At 39.4% G+C, this 13,709-nt stretch overlaps 2 protein-coding genes across 7 annotated transcripts in view; one reads left to right on the top strand and one right to left on the bottom strand.

The window, feature by feature from the left end:
- The window catches only part of LOC6502215 (1-phosphatidylinositol 4,5-bisphosphate phosphodiesterase), a 54,612-nt gene that overhangs the window by 5,273 nt on the left and 35,630 nt on the right, over positions 1-13,709 (top strand). For all 6 annotated transcript variants that reach the window (XM_032452922.2, XM_044717157.1, XM_014904477.3 and 3 more), the window contains one exon: positions 9,018-9,065. The gene's annotated coding sequence lies outside the window, so the exon portion shown is untranslated. The remainder of the gene's footprint in view (positions 1-9,017; positions 9,066-13,709) is intronic.
- Positions 308-3,496, bottom strand: LOC6502224 (GRB10-interacting GYF protein 2). Its single transcript, XM_001965980.4, has 3 exons — positions 2,335-3,496; positions 1,762-2,252; positions 308-961 (listed from the first exon to the last, which is right to left on the bottom strand). Exons 1-3 carry the CDS (start codon positions 3,181-3,183, stop codon positions 697-699), a joined length of 1,605 nt encoding a protein of 534 aa, XP_001966016.3. The 5' UTR covers positions 3,184-3,496; the 3' UTR covers positions 308-696.

Below are 13,709 nucleotides of genomic sequence, written 5' to 3'. Positions count from 1 at the left end.
AAGTAATTCTTTAAAAAAACATTTAATTTAATAAAAAATTGTATCTCTAAATTCCATTTTATTGAGAAATGGTTGACAATTAAGTTGGAAAACTTAAAACTACTAAAAAAAGCTCCGATTTTCAATTTCACAAAGTGATTTCCGATAATTCTCATTCCCCGGGAATTTAGCCGAGTTTCAAACCTAATTTTTGTTATCGAAGCACCTTCATAGAGTTGTCACCTTTTCCAATTTGAAATAAAAAGGCTTATTTTTGATGATTTATTAAATATTTACTTAAAAAAAATAAATATAAAATGCATTTTCATTTAGTTAGATTGGATGGGATTATTGAAATCGTTTATTTGTTCGATTGTATAATTTTTTGTATAGAATGTGTTAGTTCAATTAGTGAATAGTTTTGACTTTATTACTTTTTTTTGTAATTTGAAGCTAGGGGAGATTTATCTGTCAATTCCAGTGACAAAGAAAATAACGAAATGCGACTAAAATGTACTGTCGAGCCTCACGGAAATCTCACAAACCATCTCACCCATCATGGCACTACCCAAAAATCGCCCAAAAATCTCTACCCGAAATATTGAATTGTATATCCCTGCTGTGTGTCATGCCCACATGAACATCATCGTCCTTGTTGTTCCCGCCCATCATCATCATCTCTTTTTTTTTTTATCCATATATGGTAGTATCCTTTGGTCAGGACATGGCGGCCAACAGGAAAACAACGGCGAACGCCAATCGCACCAAATTGTCAGCCATGGGCGGGGCGGCGAAGGCGGGCAGCAAACAGTCAAGGGATCCGGCCACCACATGGTACATGCACACGTGGAAGGAGCCCCAGTTCCGGGCGGATAGATAGAACAGAAAATAGCGGGCCAGGCCCATGTTGCGCTTCAGTTCCGTGATCTCTGCCTGCAGTTCCGTATCGATCTCGTTGAGGCGGAGCACTTCGTTGTGTTTCCTGTTCAGATATAGCAAAAAAAAAATCAAAAAAACACGAAAAAGGCTTAACTAAACAGACTGCAGTTGGCTATTTTAGGCATAAATAAAAGTTATTCTGGGATAATAGGGGGCTGAAGGAAGTAGAGGGCTTAAAAATGCATAGGTAGTGCTTTTATCCCCAGGTAGGACTAAATAGTCCACTAGATTGTGTCCTGCTTTCTTCACTTTTTGGTTAAATTTATCAGGAAAGTCTCTGCCAAGTTCCAGGAAGATGGCTTTATAGATAGGGGAGTAGTTGTCTTGGGAACACTTGTCCGCGGACCCGCGGACAGACGGACAAAGCTTGATAGTTTTAATTTTAAGGTTGCAGTTTTCTTAAAAAAGGTATAATAGACAAAAATACTTATAGAAGAGACTGGAGAGACTCTGGATTGAAGACTTTATAGTCTTAGAAAGTGTTTGACGGACAGGCGGACAAGCGGACAGACGGACAAAGGCTCTAAAACTGTAAGACTAGGGAAGTAGATGTCTTGGAAACAGTTTTAGGAGCAAAGTAAGGACTTCTATAGAGGTTCTAGTTTAATGAGGTTATTATCTTGAAAAAATAACAAGAAACTAGCGGACAGGCGGACAAACGGACGAAGAATTATATTACTTTAAGACTGAAAGAATCTTCTAAGAAGATTTGAAGGAATAGAAGACTAAATCTTGATAGAAACTTGACTACAAGTATGATTATCCTAAAAAAAGGAATAAAGGACAGTCAGACTAATCGGTCAGACCATAGCTCCATAAACTAACAAAGTAAGTCCCACTTACAATTCCAAATTGGCCAATTCCTGCTCGCAATGCTTCAGCGTTTCATAGGCCGTATCTAGTTGCTCCTGTTTGGCGCCCAGGGCCACGGACATTTGATCGTTCTGCTGCAGGAATTGATCCTTGATGGTTAGTAGTTCGTCCTCCAGTTGGGCATTCTGCCGTTCCAGCTCTATGGCGCGACGCTGTTGGTTGGCCAGCTCGCTGGCTCCCTCCCGGTATTTGGCCAATTCGCGAAACATTTCCGCCCGGCAGCTGTCCAGCATCTCGGCAAAGTATTCGCACTCTAGCGACTTGGCATCTAGGTCCTTGCGAAGGACCTTCTCGCGCTTCTTCAGTACCTTGAGCTCGGCGTCGATGTTGGCGCAGTTCTCCATGGTAATCCGGACCCGATTAATGGCACCCATCAGTTGCATGGTGAGGTGCTCGGCCCGTCTATGTTCCAAATGGCAGAGCTGGTTCCGGGAGACCAGCTGGGTGTGCGTCCGGAGGGCCTTAAAGGAGAAGGAGAACAGTTATGGTTTATCCCACTTTCTAGAACCTAAAAATCTTCCAAAGATTCCTTTCAAAACTCACATAATCCTGGTAGCGTCGCACCAGGGTGTGCAGATCGAAGACCTCGGCCTTGCGACGTCTCAGGAGCTTGATCAGCATCAGATTGAAGAACTTGCTGGCCCGGAGACGTGTCTCCGGGTCCATAGTATCGAGAGCCAGCTGCTCCTCGTCCTCTTCGTCGGCTGCAGTTCCTTGAGGCGCGTGTGGCACCAGTTCCTGCCCCAGAGCTTGCTCCTCTTCCGGCTCTGGCTGCTGATTAAGATTGGGGCTTGGGGTTGGGTTGTAGATGCGATGGGTGGCGTTCCGTGAACTGGCCGCCACGCCCACTGGCAGCTCATCAAAGCCCCCGCCCAGGTACTGGGGAGGCATCTGCTGCTGCTGCTGCTGCTGCTGCTGCTGCTGCTGTGGTGGTGGTGGTGGCGGCGGTGGTGGTTGAACTGGTTGCTCGGCAGCTTGGCCACCTGCGGCGGGTGGCTCCGGCGGCAGAGTCGGGAGCAGCGGCATGGCCACGAGAAGGGATGAGTCCACGTTGGAGGGTGCCGGGGGGGTCAGGAGCTCAAAGATGCGCTGCAGCTCCTTGAGACCGGCGTCCAGTTCGCGCTCCATGATGTACCAGGCTGGCTGGGGTTTCGGTGGCATGACTGGTCCTTGTTGGGCCTGCTGTTGGGTCTGTTGCCCCTGTTGCTGCCCCTGCTGCTGGGCAGTAGCCTGGGCCTGTTGCTGGGCCTGCTCCTCCAGTCGCAGTTGGATCACCTGCTCCTCCAATTGCTCCCGGATGTGATCGCGAAGGTTGCGGGGATCGCGATGGATGCGGACACTCGTGGCCGGTAGCTGCTGTTGGTGGTGGTGGTGGTCTCCCCTTGCCGACATTATGTTCGCTCGATATTCGATTCGATGTGTTCTTAAACTGATTATTGATTCTTGAAGAAGTGTCCAGATTCAGATTCAAATTCCAAAAAAAATAAATGGCCAAATCGAATTCGGAGCGGAGTGACAACAAAAATGCGATGGATCCCAGTCGCTATGGCAGGATCGCGCTTTTGTTGTATTTTTCAAATATTTACTATTTTATTACTCTAATATACTAAACTTGCCGAAAATATTGTGTGTTTTGTGATGTGGGAATTTTTCTGAACTGTCTCAACGGGCCAGTGTGAGCTACTTCGCTGGGATCTCGGTCTTGACATACTGGAATTTCTATTTCCCCAGACTACTATGCTTTCTCGTTTTTTATTTTCAAAGCTACTAAGTTTTTTTTTATAAAAAATTTTTGAAATTTTTGCAATAAATGGTTGGCTTTTATAGCTTTCTTGGCCATAAACTGTTGAGAATTATAGCAAAAACTTCAATTCTGCCCTTTTCTTAACTCTTATAATGGATTTTCGCAAAAAAAATTTCTTAATTTTTACTGAAGACACCTCCTTATATACCATTCTGTGTCAGAACCACTTGGGAATTATAACATTCTTTCTCCTATAATTTTTTTCTCTCTTTCTCTGACAACTTTAATTCAAATAGTGAATTCAAATAGTAGTTTTCTTTACTCTAATACTGTTTTATCTTTAAAAACATTCATAAAAAGTTATTTAATTCTTAAGACATATATCCTCCTTATACTTATACCTTTTTCTGTTAGAACCACTTGGGAATTTTAACACTCTCTTTCTCTCTCTGGCAACTTTAATTCAAATAGTGACTCTACAGAAACTGCTTTTTCGGGAAATGCTCTTTTCTGGTTACATTTAATGACTTGCCTTCAACTCATTTTCCCATTCTGCTCTCCACTCGCTTTTCCTTTCTCCCCCCCTCTTATATATATATATTTTGTATATTATATATGTATGTGTGTGTGTGTGTGTGTGTGGAGCGAAAAATATCAAACGAGAAAATTACATTATTGACTCAATGACGTCGTTGCCTGTTTCTGTTTCTGTTTCAGTTCCTCTGTTGCTCTTCCTGTTTCCCTCGTTTCGGGGGTTTGGGTTCTGTGTTTTGGTTTGGTTTGGTTTGGTTTGGTATACCCTTCTATTACAGGGTATTTGAGTTTCAAGGAGGTGTTTGAAGGGCAGAGACTTCGAAGCTCGAAGAAAAAAAATATAGTATTTTATTTGATTTTTAAGGAGAGTTTTAGGGAAAAGAATTAATGAAAAATATATTTAAAATAATAATAAAAATAATAATAATTTAAAATATAAAAGTAATAGCTTAAAAAATTATAGTTTTTGAGGAAATTGAGTTTCTTTTAGGAGGGGTTTGGTTATAAAGAGTATTTAAAATATTAATATCTGTTTAAAAATAAATTTTATTAATGATTTGTATTTTTAGATAATTTTAACTGATTTAAACTGATTTTTAGCTTATAGATTCTCTAAAAAAAAGTAAGAAAATATATATTATTTATGAAAAATTTAAGAAAACTCATATTTGAGGAAACCCTGCTTTCGGAAGGGCATGAGAACCGCGACTTGTTGGGCTTGGCAGCTTTTTTTTTTAGCGTTTTTTTTATGGCCAAGGCGCACCGCACCACCACCCCACCACACCGCACCACACCGCACCGCAGCGCACGCCATTTTGACAGTTTGAACGCTTTGCAAATAAACCGTTAGGCGGCATGGCGCTGACAGGACGGCCAACTTCACCGTTAGCGTCAGTGGCAGCGTCAACTCCAGCGTCGACGTCAGCTGATAAATGCTAGCGGGACTTTATCAACAGAGGGGGTGGGGTGGTATAAGGAGGGGGTATAAGGAGGAGGGGAGGCCGGCAATTACCTGACACACAAAACGGCGACAGATACATGCCAAAGGAGATAAGATACGAGAGACGGGAGCACTTTCAGATACTCAGATACAGATACTGAGATACTTGGATACATTTTTGATGGCCCGTCACCCGGTGCAGCTTGCAACTGGCGGCCCTCGAAGCTATTTATCTTGAAGGTATTTAAGGATCTGCCGGAAATTGTAAAAATATTGATTCGCCAACTCGAGACTGACCTAGTTTGTATCTCAAGAGTCTGAATTTAAGATTAAATATTAAGCTTGAATCTTAAATGTATTTATGTATTATTTTCGGAAGAAATATCCGTTCGAGAAGTGACCTGTCTCAATTACTAGATAATTGCCATCATTCACAAGTGGCAGGGAAAAAAGTATCTCAAGGTATTCATCCATAAGTATCTCATGGATACGTTTATGGCCTGGCTTTTGCTTTCTTTTTTCGTTTTTCGCATTCGCTTTCGCTTTCGATTTGATCAAAGATTGCCGCCGCAACAAGGAGGCTAGAGGAGCAAATAAATTCAACAAAACCCAGGCCAATCCCCCCCCCCCCCCCCCTCCAGGCAAGTTGCGGGGGAAAATTCTGGGAAATCAACGAAAATCGAATCAAGCCCCCAACCACACACACACACACACACCAACACACACATACTAACACACACACGAACAAACTCTCTCTCTGGCTGGGAAGGAAAGTGAACAATTTTATTAAAGCAACCGTGTTCCGGCCAATCCAAGGCAACTGACTAACTGACGGAATGACCAATTGATAAACTGAATAGAGATGTAAATGGAGAGGAAATGCCTTGTATCGAATTTATCGATTTTATATGCAACATCAAAGGTTATGGTTTTTAAGAGGATATTTAATAAGGAAGAGGGATAGAAATGCAGGTATCTGAGTAGCTTAGAGCTTTATTGTTAAATAATAAATTTAAAGTAAGTCCTAAGAGACTGTCTTTTATCGAATTTATCGATATTATCAGTATTATATTATATCATGGATTATCAAAGGTTGTGGTTTTTTAAAGGATTTTTAATAAAGAGAATGGATAGAAGTGTATTTAAGTTTCAATAGTTAAATAGAGTTTATAGTTTTTAACTTCATAGTTTAATAATAGAATGGATTAAGTCTTTTATAGAATTTATCGATATTTTATCTTATCTTTAGATCATAGCTTATGTTTTTGGTAGTTTATTTAAGTAAAGACAGTCAGAAAAGAGTATTTTTTTGAAAAAGGATAAGAATAAATACTGGAGTTTCTTAATCTTCTGACTTTCCTTGAACTTTTCATATAGTTTTTATTTAAAATAAACCATAGTTTTTAAAATTTATAAATAATAACAAACATAATCATAAATAATCGCCGCTACTGCCACCTCTAGGGCACAGGGGAGCCAATGGGGCGGGTTACATAGTTTTAATTAAAATATCATTAGTCTGGTGGCATAAATCTACCGAGCCCTGGCAACGCACTAAGCCAAGCAAGGACGAAGGACGAGGGGGAAAGGTTTGCCGGCAAACATCATCAAACTAATTATGAACAAGACCCAGGCTGGAGAGCTGGAGCTGGAGCTGGAGTAGGAGCTGGGAGCTGGAAGTCGAGTATCTTTTGCATATGAAAGCAGTTGGGAAATTGGAACGTTGCCCGGTTGCTAGCCTTCCGTGGCACCTTCTCCATGGTAGCCTGCCCCCACTGCCTGCCTCCTAGCCGCCTGCCTCTCTCCCCGGCCCATTGATTAAAAGTTTCGCAAAAGTCAACACGGGGTGAAAATGCCGCTGGTTTCTGACCAAAATGCCAAAATGCAATTTGCAGTCAAAGAGTCACAAAAGTTTCCCTGAATTATTCAAAGCTGCCATTCCGCAGCGTTTCAAGATGAAAATTTTTGGATTTCGGGGATCTTTCTTAAATGAAAGTGGCAGGGGACAGAGGGGGGTGGGTAGGCAGGGCGGTGGACATAGTGGGCGGAAATCACGTAAAATATCTGCGACGGTGTGGGCGTGGCACACTCCCGACATGACTCGCTTGCCCCTTATTTTTGTGTATGCCTTAAAGCTTTCGGAGCTTATCCCCAGACCTTATAGCCTGCCACCCCACTTACCACCCCACCCTTAACCGCCCAACCACCCAACTGAACCGAACCACCCACCCCCCCCACCACTCTAACTCTGGGCCCCCAGAGCAGCTCCTCCCCCGCAAGAAGCCTGGCCCTTTTTGCAATTTCGCTGCTCATTTGCCTGCCTTTTTATTTGCATAGCCGTTGTCGTCATCGTGGCTTGTTGTTGAAACACTGAGAGAAACGGGGTGTAGTTTAGTTATTACTATACATTTTTAATATATTTTTAAAACTATTAGTCTTGGGTTTTATGAAACATATACATTTTCAGAGAAATAATTTAGAAACTTATTCTTTAATAATAATATATAATTTTCGTATTATATCCAATAAAATAAAATAATAATAGATAATTAATAGATTTATTTTTAATATATATTTATTATCGACTATTTCTTATATTTTATCTATTTTTTTTTATGAAAAATATTTAAATTTTTCTCCCATTTAAAAGGCATTTCTCTCAGTGCCTCCCGGCTACCTCTAGCCACTCACCTGGGCTGGAGGCAGCTTCTGCTTCTGCCTCCACCGCTTCTGGTGTATTTTATTTTATTTGCATTTGTTTGTAAATGATTAACAAAGAGGTTAATGTGCACAGCGAGCGAGATAAACAGCGAAGAGGGAACGCCAGCTGAGTTTCTGTTCTTTTCCGTTTTTGCCGCATTTCGTATATATATTTTATACACACATATATATATACTATATATATATATATATATATTAGGCAAGGGCAAGGCGAATGGGGTTTGGTAGGCAGACCTGGCAGCTGGAGCAGAAGGCATACCATACACCAAGCACAAATACACGGCAGAAAGATTAAGACACAGCGAATAAAATTTATTCAACATTTATTGGCTGGTTAGAAAGTGAATAAAAATATAAAAATAAATCACAAAGAGTCTACTAGATTGCATTATTTGTTTGTTTAGTTTCTTGAAGGGTCAGTATTTCTTTAGAATTTATTTTTAAATAAATAACTGCTTAAAAGCTAGAGGATTATTTATACCCGGTACTAGAGGGGTTGATAGATTGATTATAAAGAGGCGAAACCTAGAATTTAAATCATTAAATTAAAAAAAATTAATAAATACATTAAATTCAAAAAATAAATGGGTTCATTCATAGGTTCATTTATCTGTTCATTTATCCGTTCATTTTCTCCTCATCTATTCTTAATCATTCATCTCTTGGTTCATTTTTCCGCTCATTTGATAGTTCATTCACTCATTTCACTCATTTGATATTCATTTATCGGTTCATCTAGTCATTCATTTGTTTGAATTCATCTGTCTTTTTATTCTCCCGTTCATTTTTCGATTTATTTTTTCTTTTAGGAATTTATTTATTTGTCTTTTCAGACCTTCATTTGATTGTTCATTTGGCAGTTCATTTGTCAGTTCATTTTCCTCTCATGTATTCATTCATTTGATGGTTCATTTGTAGGTTCATCTCTTTGATTTTTATATTTCTCATAAACTTAGCCCAAAATTTATTCTCAGTGTGATGAAAACTTGAACCAAAAGGCAGGCAGAGAAATGTAAATTTAGTTCATTAGGCACAGCGTTGATTCACTTTGTCTGACGATAAGTGTGTGTGTGTGTGTGTGTGTATCTGTGAAGGAGGCACCACCGGGAGATGCAACACGGATGACCTTCACTCCACCACCCATACACTCGTATATGTACGGAATGCAATCTGCACACTTGTGAACTAGTCTTTTCTTTTATTTTTAAAATTAAGGCCAGAGCCTGCAGTGACTGAGGGACTTGAACTGAAATTCTGACATTTCTTTTATATTTTTTCTCTTTGCAGTTCATCGCATATCCTGCGCCTTGCCGACTCTTTACAAAAAAAAAGGGGGTAAGTCTTCTACAAAATCCAATTAAATTATTAAACTTCTATACAGTTTGGAAGCATCACATTTGTGATCCCTCTTCTGGGGCGGGGAGAAAGTATTGTTTTAGTTTCTTGGTCACAGCTTTTAAGCATGGATGGAAAGTTTTACTTTTTGTTTATGGTTTTTATTATTTTATTATTATTATTAGAGCTGGTTCGTTGGCCCGTTGCTTTATGTATATTTCATATGCCACACGCACAAGGCCCGACCAGACCCGGGCAGGGAAAAGTTTTGTCATGGATTCTCCGGCTCAAGTCGACACGCCCCGATGTATGCAACACACTTGTGGCTCATGTTGTATTAATATAATCACTTTGGGAATTTTCCTCCCCACTCCCCACTCCCACGCCATCCTTTCCAAGAGCCCCCACGCAGAATACATCAGAATAGCACTGAGAGAAATTGTAGGATAAATATTTGAAATTTTTAGGGAAAAAAAGATTTAAGAAGTTGTAAGTTTTTTTTTCAAAAAATATCCGAAAATGTTATTATTTATTGTTATATTATTGAATTTTTCTCTCAGTGCTAGGCAGAAGCAACAACACGAGCATGTTAAATGGATATTAAACTATGACTGCGGTTCCTGTACCTTTTTTTGGGTCTTCCCCAGCTATCATCCCCCCCCAGTAACTCCTGGAACTCCCTCCCTGGAACCCCCTCCCAGCTCTTAAACCGAAAACCTAAAACCCCGCCATATCCTGGCTTTATGCTCCCGTTGATGTTTGGCTGCCATTCCTGATTATGACAGTTGGTTGTGGTGTGTGTGTGCGGTTCTAGTTGGCTGGCTGGTGAGTCAGAATCAGAATCAGAGCCAGAGCCAGAATCAGAATCAGAATCGGCCAACAGGGCGGATGAGTAATCTGCACTTGAGACCCTTTTTGGCCAAAAACAGAAACAGTTTAAACAGATTTTAATGTGCCAGAAATACAATTAATATTCATTATTCTTTAATTAATTAATTATATTTTAAATATTTTATTTTTTAACAATTATTTCACTTTTAATTCATAATTGTTTATTCAATTTTAGAGAGTATTTGTTGAATTTGATTAAAGTCGAAAGCGAAAAGTTGTTGTAATCTCACTTTTGCCTTTTCCGGTCCTCCTGGCAGGAGACCAGGACCACCACCCCCTGGCCACCCCTCCCTACTGTCCCTCCTTCCTTACAGCCCCTGACCCTTGTTTGGGCCTTGTTTTAGCCTTGTTTTCCTTTTGTCATAATTTGGGCATGTTAATTTGCCGGGCTTATGGCTTTTGAGTGGCGTGCCGTGCGTATCCTTGTCGACCCTCAACCACTGTCCTTTAGTCCTTCTCTCTTCCTCTCTCTTTACCATTTTTCCACGGCCAGAAATAACACACACACACACAGATACACACATACATAGACGGATGGATGGGCGGCCATCAAAAAGTGTAGCATACAGTTTTGCGTCGCTTATGTAATGCTCGAGCATCTGACGTTGTCTGCCTTGACTTTCATGCGTATGCAGCAGTGGCGTAGAGGGGATTTTTATCCCCTAGGGGGGTTCTATAAAAAATAAAGAGTGATAGGATTTTTTTTAATAATTAAATTTGAGAGAAATGAAGTAGTTCAAAATAAATAGCTTAGGAGCTGACAAAATATTATTTTTAATTTATTTAAATATATTTAATATTTTTATTATTAATAATATAAATATAATATTTATTAGTTTCTTAAGAAACCCCCTTTTCCGCAGCCACCTCTGCATGTTTGAAGAGGCAAGAGTGCAAGGTGGCAGAGAAAGAGATATTTAGGAAAGGGCCAAGAAAGAGAGGGAAGTGTGAGTGTGTGTGTGTGTAAGAGTGTGTGTCTGTAAGTGTGTGTGTGAAATGGACCTGGCCTACGTGCACATACATTAAATGTCCGCCTAATGTTGGCGTCATTAGCCGCGCCACCAACCAAGGAAAAACTCACACTTGGCCTAAACTCTTCTTAGCCACCTCTTCCTCAGCCCCCCCTCTCTGTTCTCCGCCCCTCCCCCTTCCCCCTTTCACTTGCCTTCTTAACCATTTTCCATTATTTGAGCCAACTTTCCTCGTCACTGAATCCTCAGCAGGTAATTTCTTCTTCACTACAAGAGTGCTGTTTTCTTTTTCATTGTTTTCTTTCTTTTTTTTTATTTTTTTTTACAAAGGTTTTTAAAGTGTTTATTTTGTTAGTTTACTTTATTAAATATAACATTTTTTTAACATTTATTTAAGTAATATTTTGTATTTAAAATTTAATAAATTAAGGAAAGAGAAGAACATTCTTTAAAGATGTTAAGTAACCTTTCTCTTATAATATATAATTTAAATCGTAATACATTTTGTTTTAAAGAATATAATTTATTAATTATTTAATTATTTACTACTTAAGACTATAACTATGTCCCTTAGCTATCGATTGTGGCAAGTGAGTGGGTGCCCAAGGAGATTAGATGGTTTAGGTCTTTAGGTGGGTGGCTAGATGGGCGGCATAGGTGGGTTAATGTGGTTGGGCGGTTAGCTGGGTGGGTGCGTCAGTGGGCTATCATTTTGTAGACACCATTTGAGGCACTCGTAATGCTGATGACATCGGTGCCAGACTTGCACTCTGTGTGGCAGTGGCAGTGGCAGCTCTCCGGCTGGGGCAATCTTGCGCAGGCGGCGCATCTCATCAGGCCAGGAATGTCTAAGGATATAGATACGGTTGTACGGTTATAGTGGTTGAGGAGGAGGTGGGTTCTTGGGTTGGTGCTCGGAAATGAGGGCAACAAGAGAATAATGGCGTCGCCAAGAAGGATACCCGCACACACACACACCCACACACACACGCGCAGCAAGCATTTTGTTGACTAATGATTTACAAAATATCCTGCTGAGCTGCCGTCACATGCATGGCACACAAGTCAGAAGGACACCACTTGGCTTCGTCTTACACTGCGAGAAAAATGGCAATGAGAGTGGAAGCAAAGTGCATTCGTGGAAGCCTCTTTCCCGGAATTTAATCATCTGTCTTTTCGCTTTCCGGGAAGCTGGCTTTTCCAGTTTCACTTTTCACTTTATTAAGTTTTCCGGGAAGAGTTTCTCATTATTTTTTATTAAATATTTAAGGGGTTATATACAGTCAGGATTTTCAAAAAATCGATTTTTTTTTTTTTGCATTTTCTTAAAGAATATATATTTCTCTGTTGTGAAAAAAATTTTTATGAAGATTCGAGAAATATTTCCCAAGTTACAGACAAAACTAGAAAAAATGTTTAACTCAATGTAAACTGTTTGTGAAACTTTAAAATCGTTTTTCTCAAAACTATGTTTCTCAAATCGGTGAACACGATTTCTCGAAAACCACTGAACCGATTTAGCTCTAATTTTCACACAAAATTAATAACTACTTTTTGCTGTCTTTAATCGAAGATCTTTTAAATAAAATTAAAATTATAATTTAAATCAACATTTGAAGTCGATTTTTTTTTCCATAAAAATGAACTTTTTTTTTTGGAAGCTGCCATTTTGTCAAAAAGTGATATTTTTTTAATTCCTTCGATTAAGGACTACATTTTTTAATATACTAAAAGCATCTTTTTGAATTTTTGATTTCCGATGATTCTGCAAATAGTTATTATGTTCACCGCGAGACACTTTTTTTTCGAAGACCATTGGGAGATAAGCTGCAGAGGCCAAAGGAAATAATATTTTGACAGATAAAATATATTTTTTTAAACTTTAAAATATGTAAAATAATATAGAAAAAATTCAACTTTAATAAATAAATATTTCCTTGAAAAAAAAAATACCCAAAAACTGCATTTTTTTGACCGCCTGACTGTATATAACCCCTTAAGTTATTGCTTTTTTGTGGTGTAACTTTTATTAGTTAAGGTGTTGGAACTGTTTTTTTAAACAGATTTTTATAAAGAGAAAAAGAAAAGATTAGTGACGAAAGCAGTGGTCATAAAATAATTATTCCTAGGTAAAAAAATACTTTAAAAGAAAAGGAAAGTAATAATACCCAGTACCTATCTTATCTATCTCTTAATTATGCAAATATTTTATTAAATAGAGATTGCAGTGACGAAAAAACTGAACAAAACAAGAATATTTCATTTTAAGAACTATAAAGTAATAAATGCCTGACAAAAATGGATTTTAAAAGGAATAATACCCTAATATCCATCTAACCCTCCACTTAATTATTTAAAAAACGTCCTTTAACTTTAAAGTAATATTATCTCTCAGTGTAGTTGAGTGTAGCCTTTTTCTTTTTGGCTTTTTATCCCTCGATTTGATGGCAATTACCAGCAAGCAGGCAGCCAAATCGAGGGGCATCAGCATTCAGCCAGGATCCAAGGAGCAACATTCAACAGGACTAGCTCAGAAAGGACTCTCTTTTTTCGGGGGAGTGGAAGTGGCAGTAGAAGTGGCTATGGCTATGGCTATGGCTGTGGGTTGGATCGGATCAATGTCAACAGCCCCATCTTGTCTGGTCTTCAATTAGAGCAGATCCGAGTGCAATCAAAATCGTATCGCAGCTTGCGGCCAGAGGAGGATGAGAGTCCTATAGTCCTGTTAGTCCTGTTAGTCCTGTGAGCTAGAGCATCTCGGCTGGCAGCAGCAGCAGTGGCA

Source organism: Drosophila ananassae, chromosome XL (assembly GCF_017639315.1).
Source record: "Drosophila ananassae strain 14024-0371.13 chromosome XL, ASM1763931v2, whole genome shotgun sequence".
In the NCBI taxonomy this organism is placed as follows: domain Eukaryota; kingdom Metazoa; phylum Arthropoda; class Insecta; order Diptera; family Drosophilidae; genus Drosophila; species Drosophila ananassae.
Note: the sequence above shows the minus strand (reverse complement) of the source record. Positions and strands in the feature narration are given on the sequence as shown.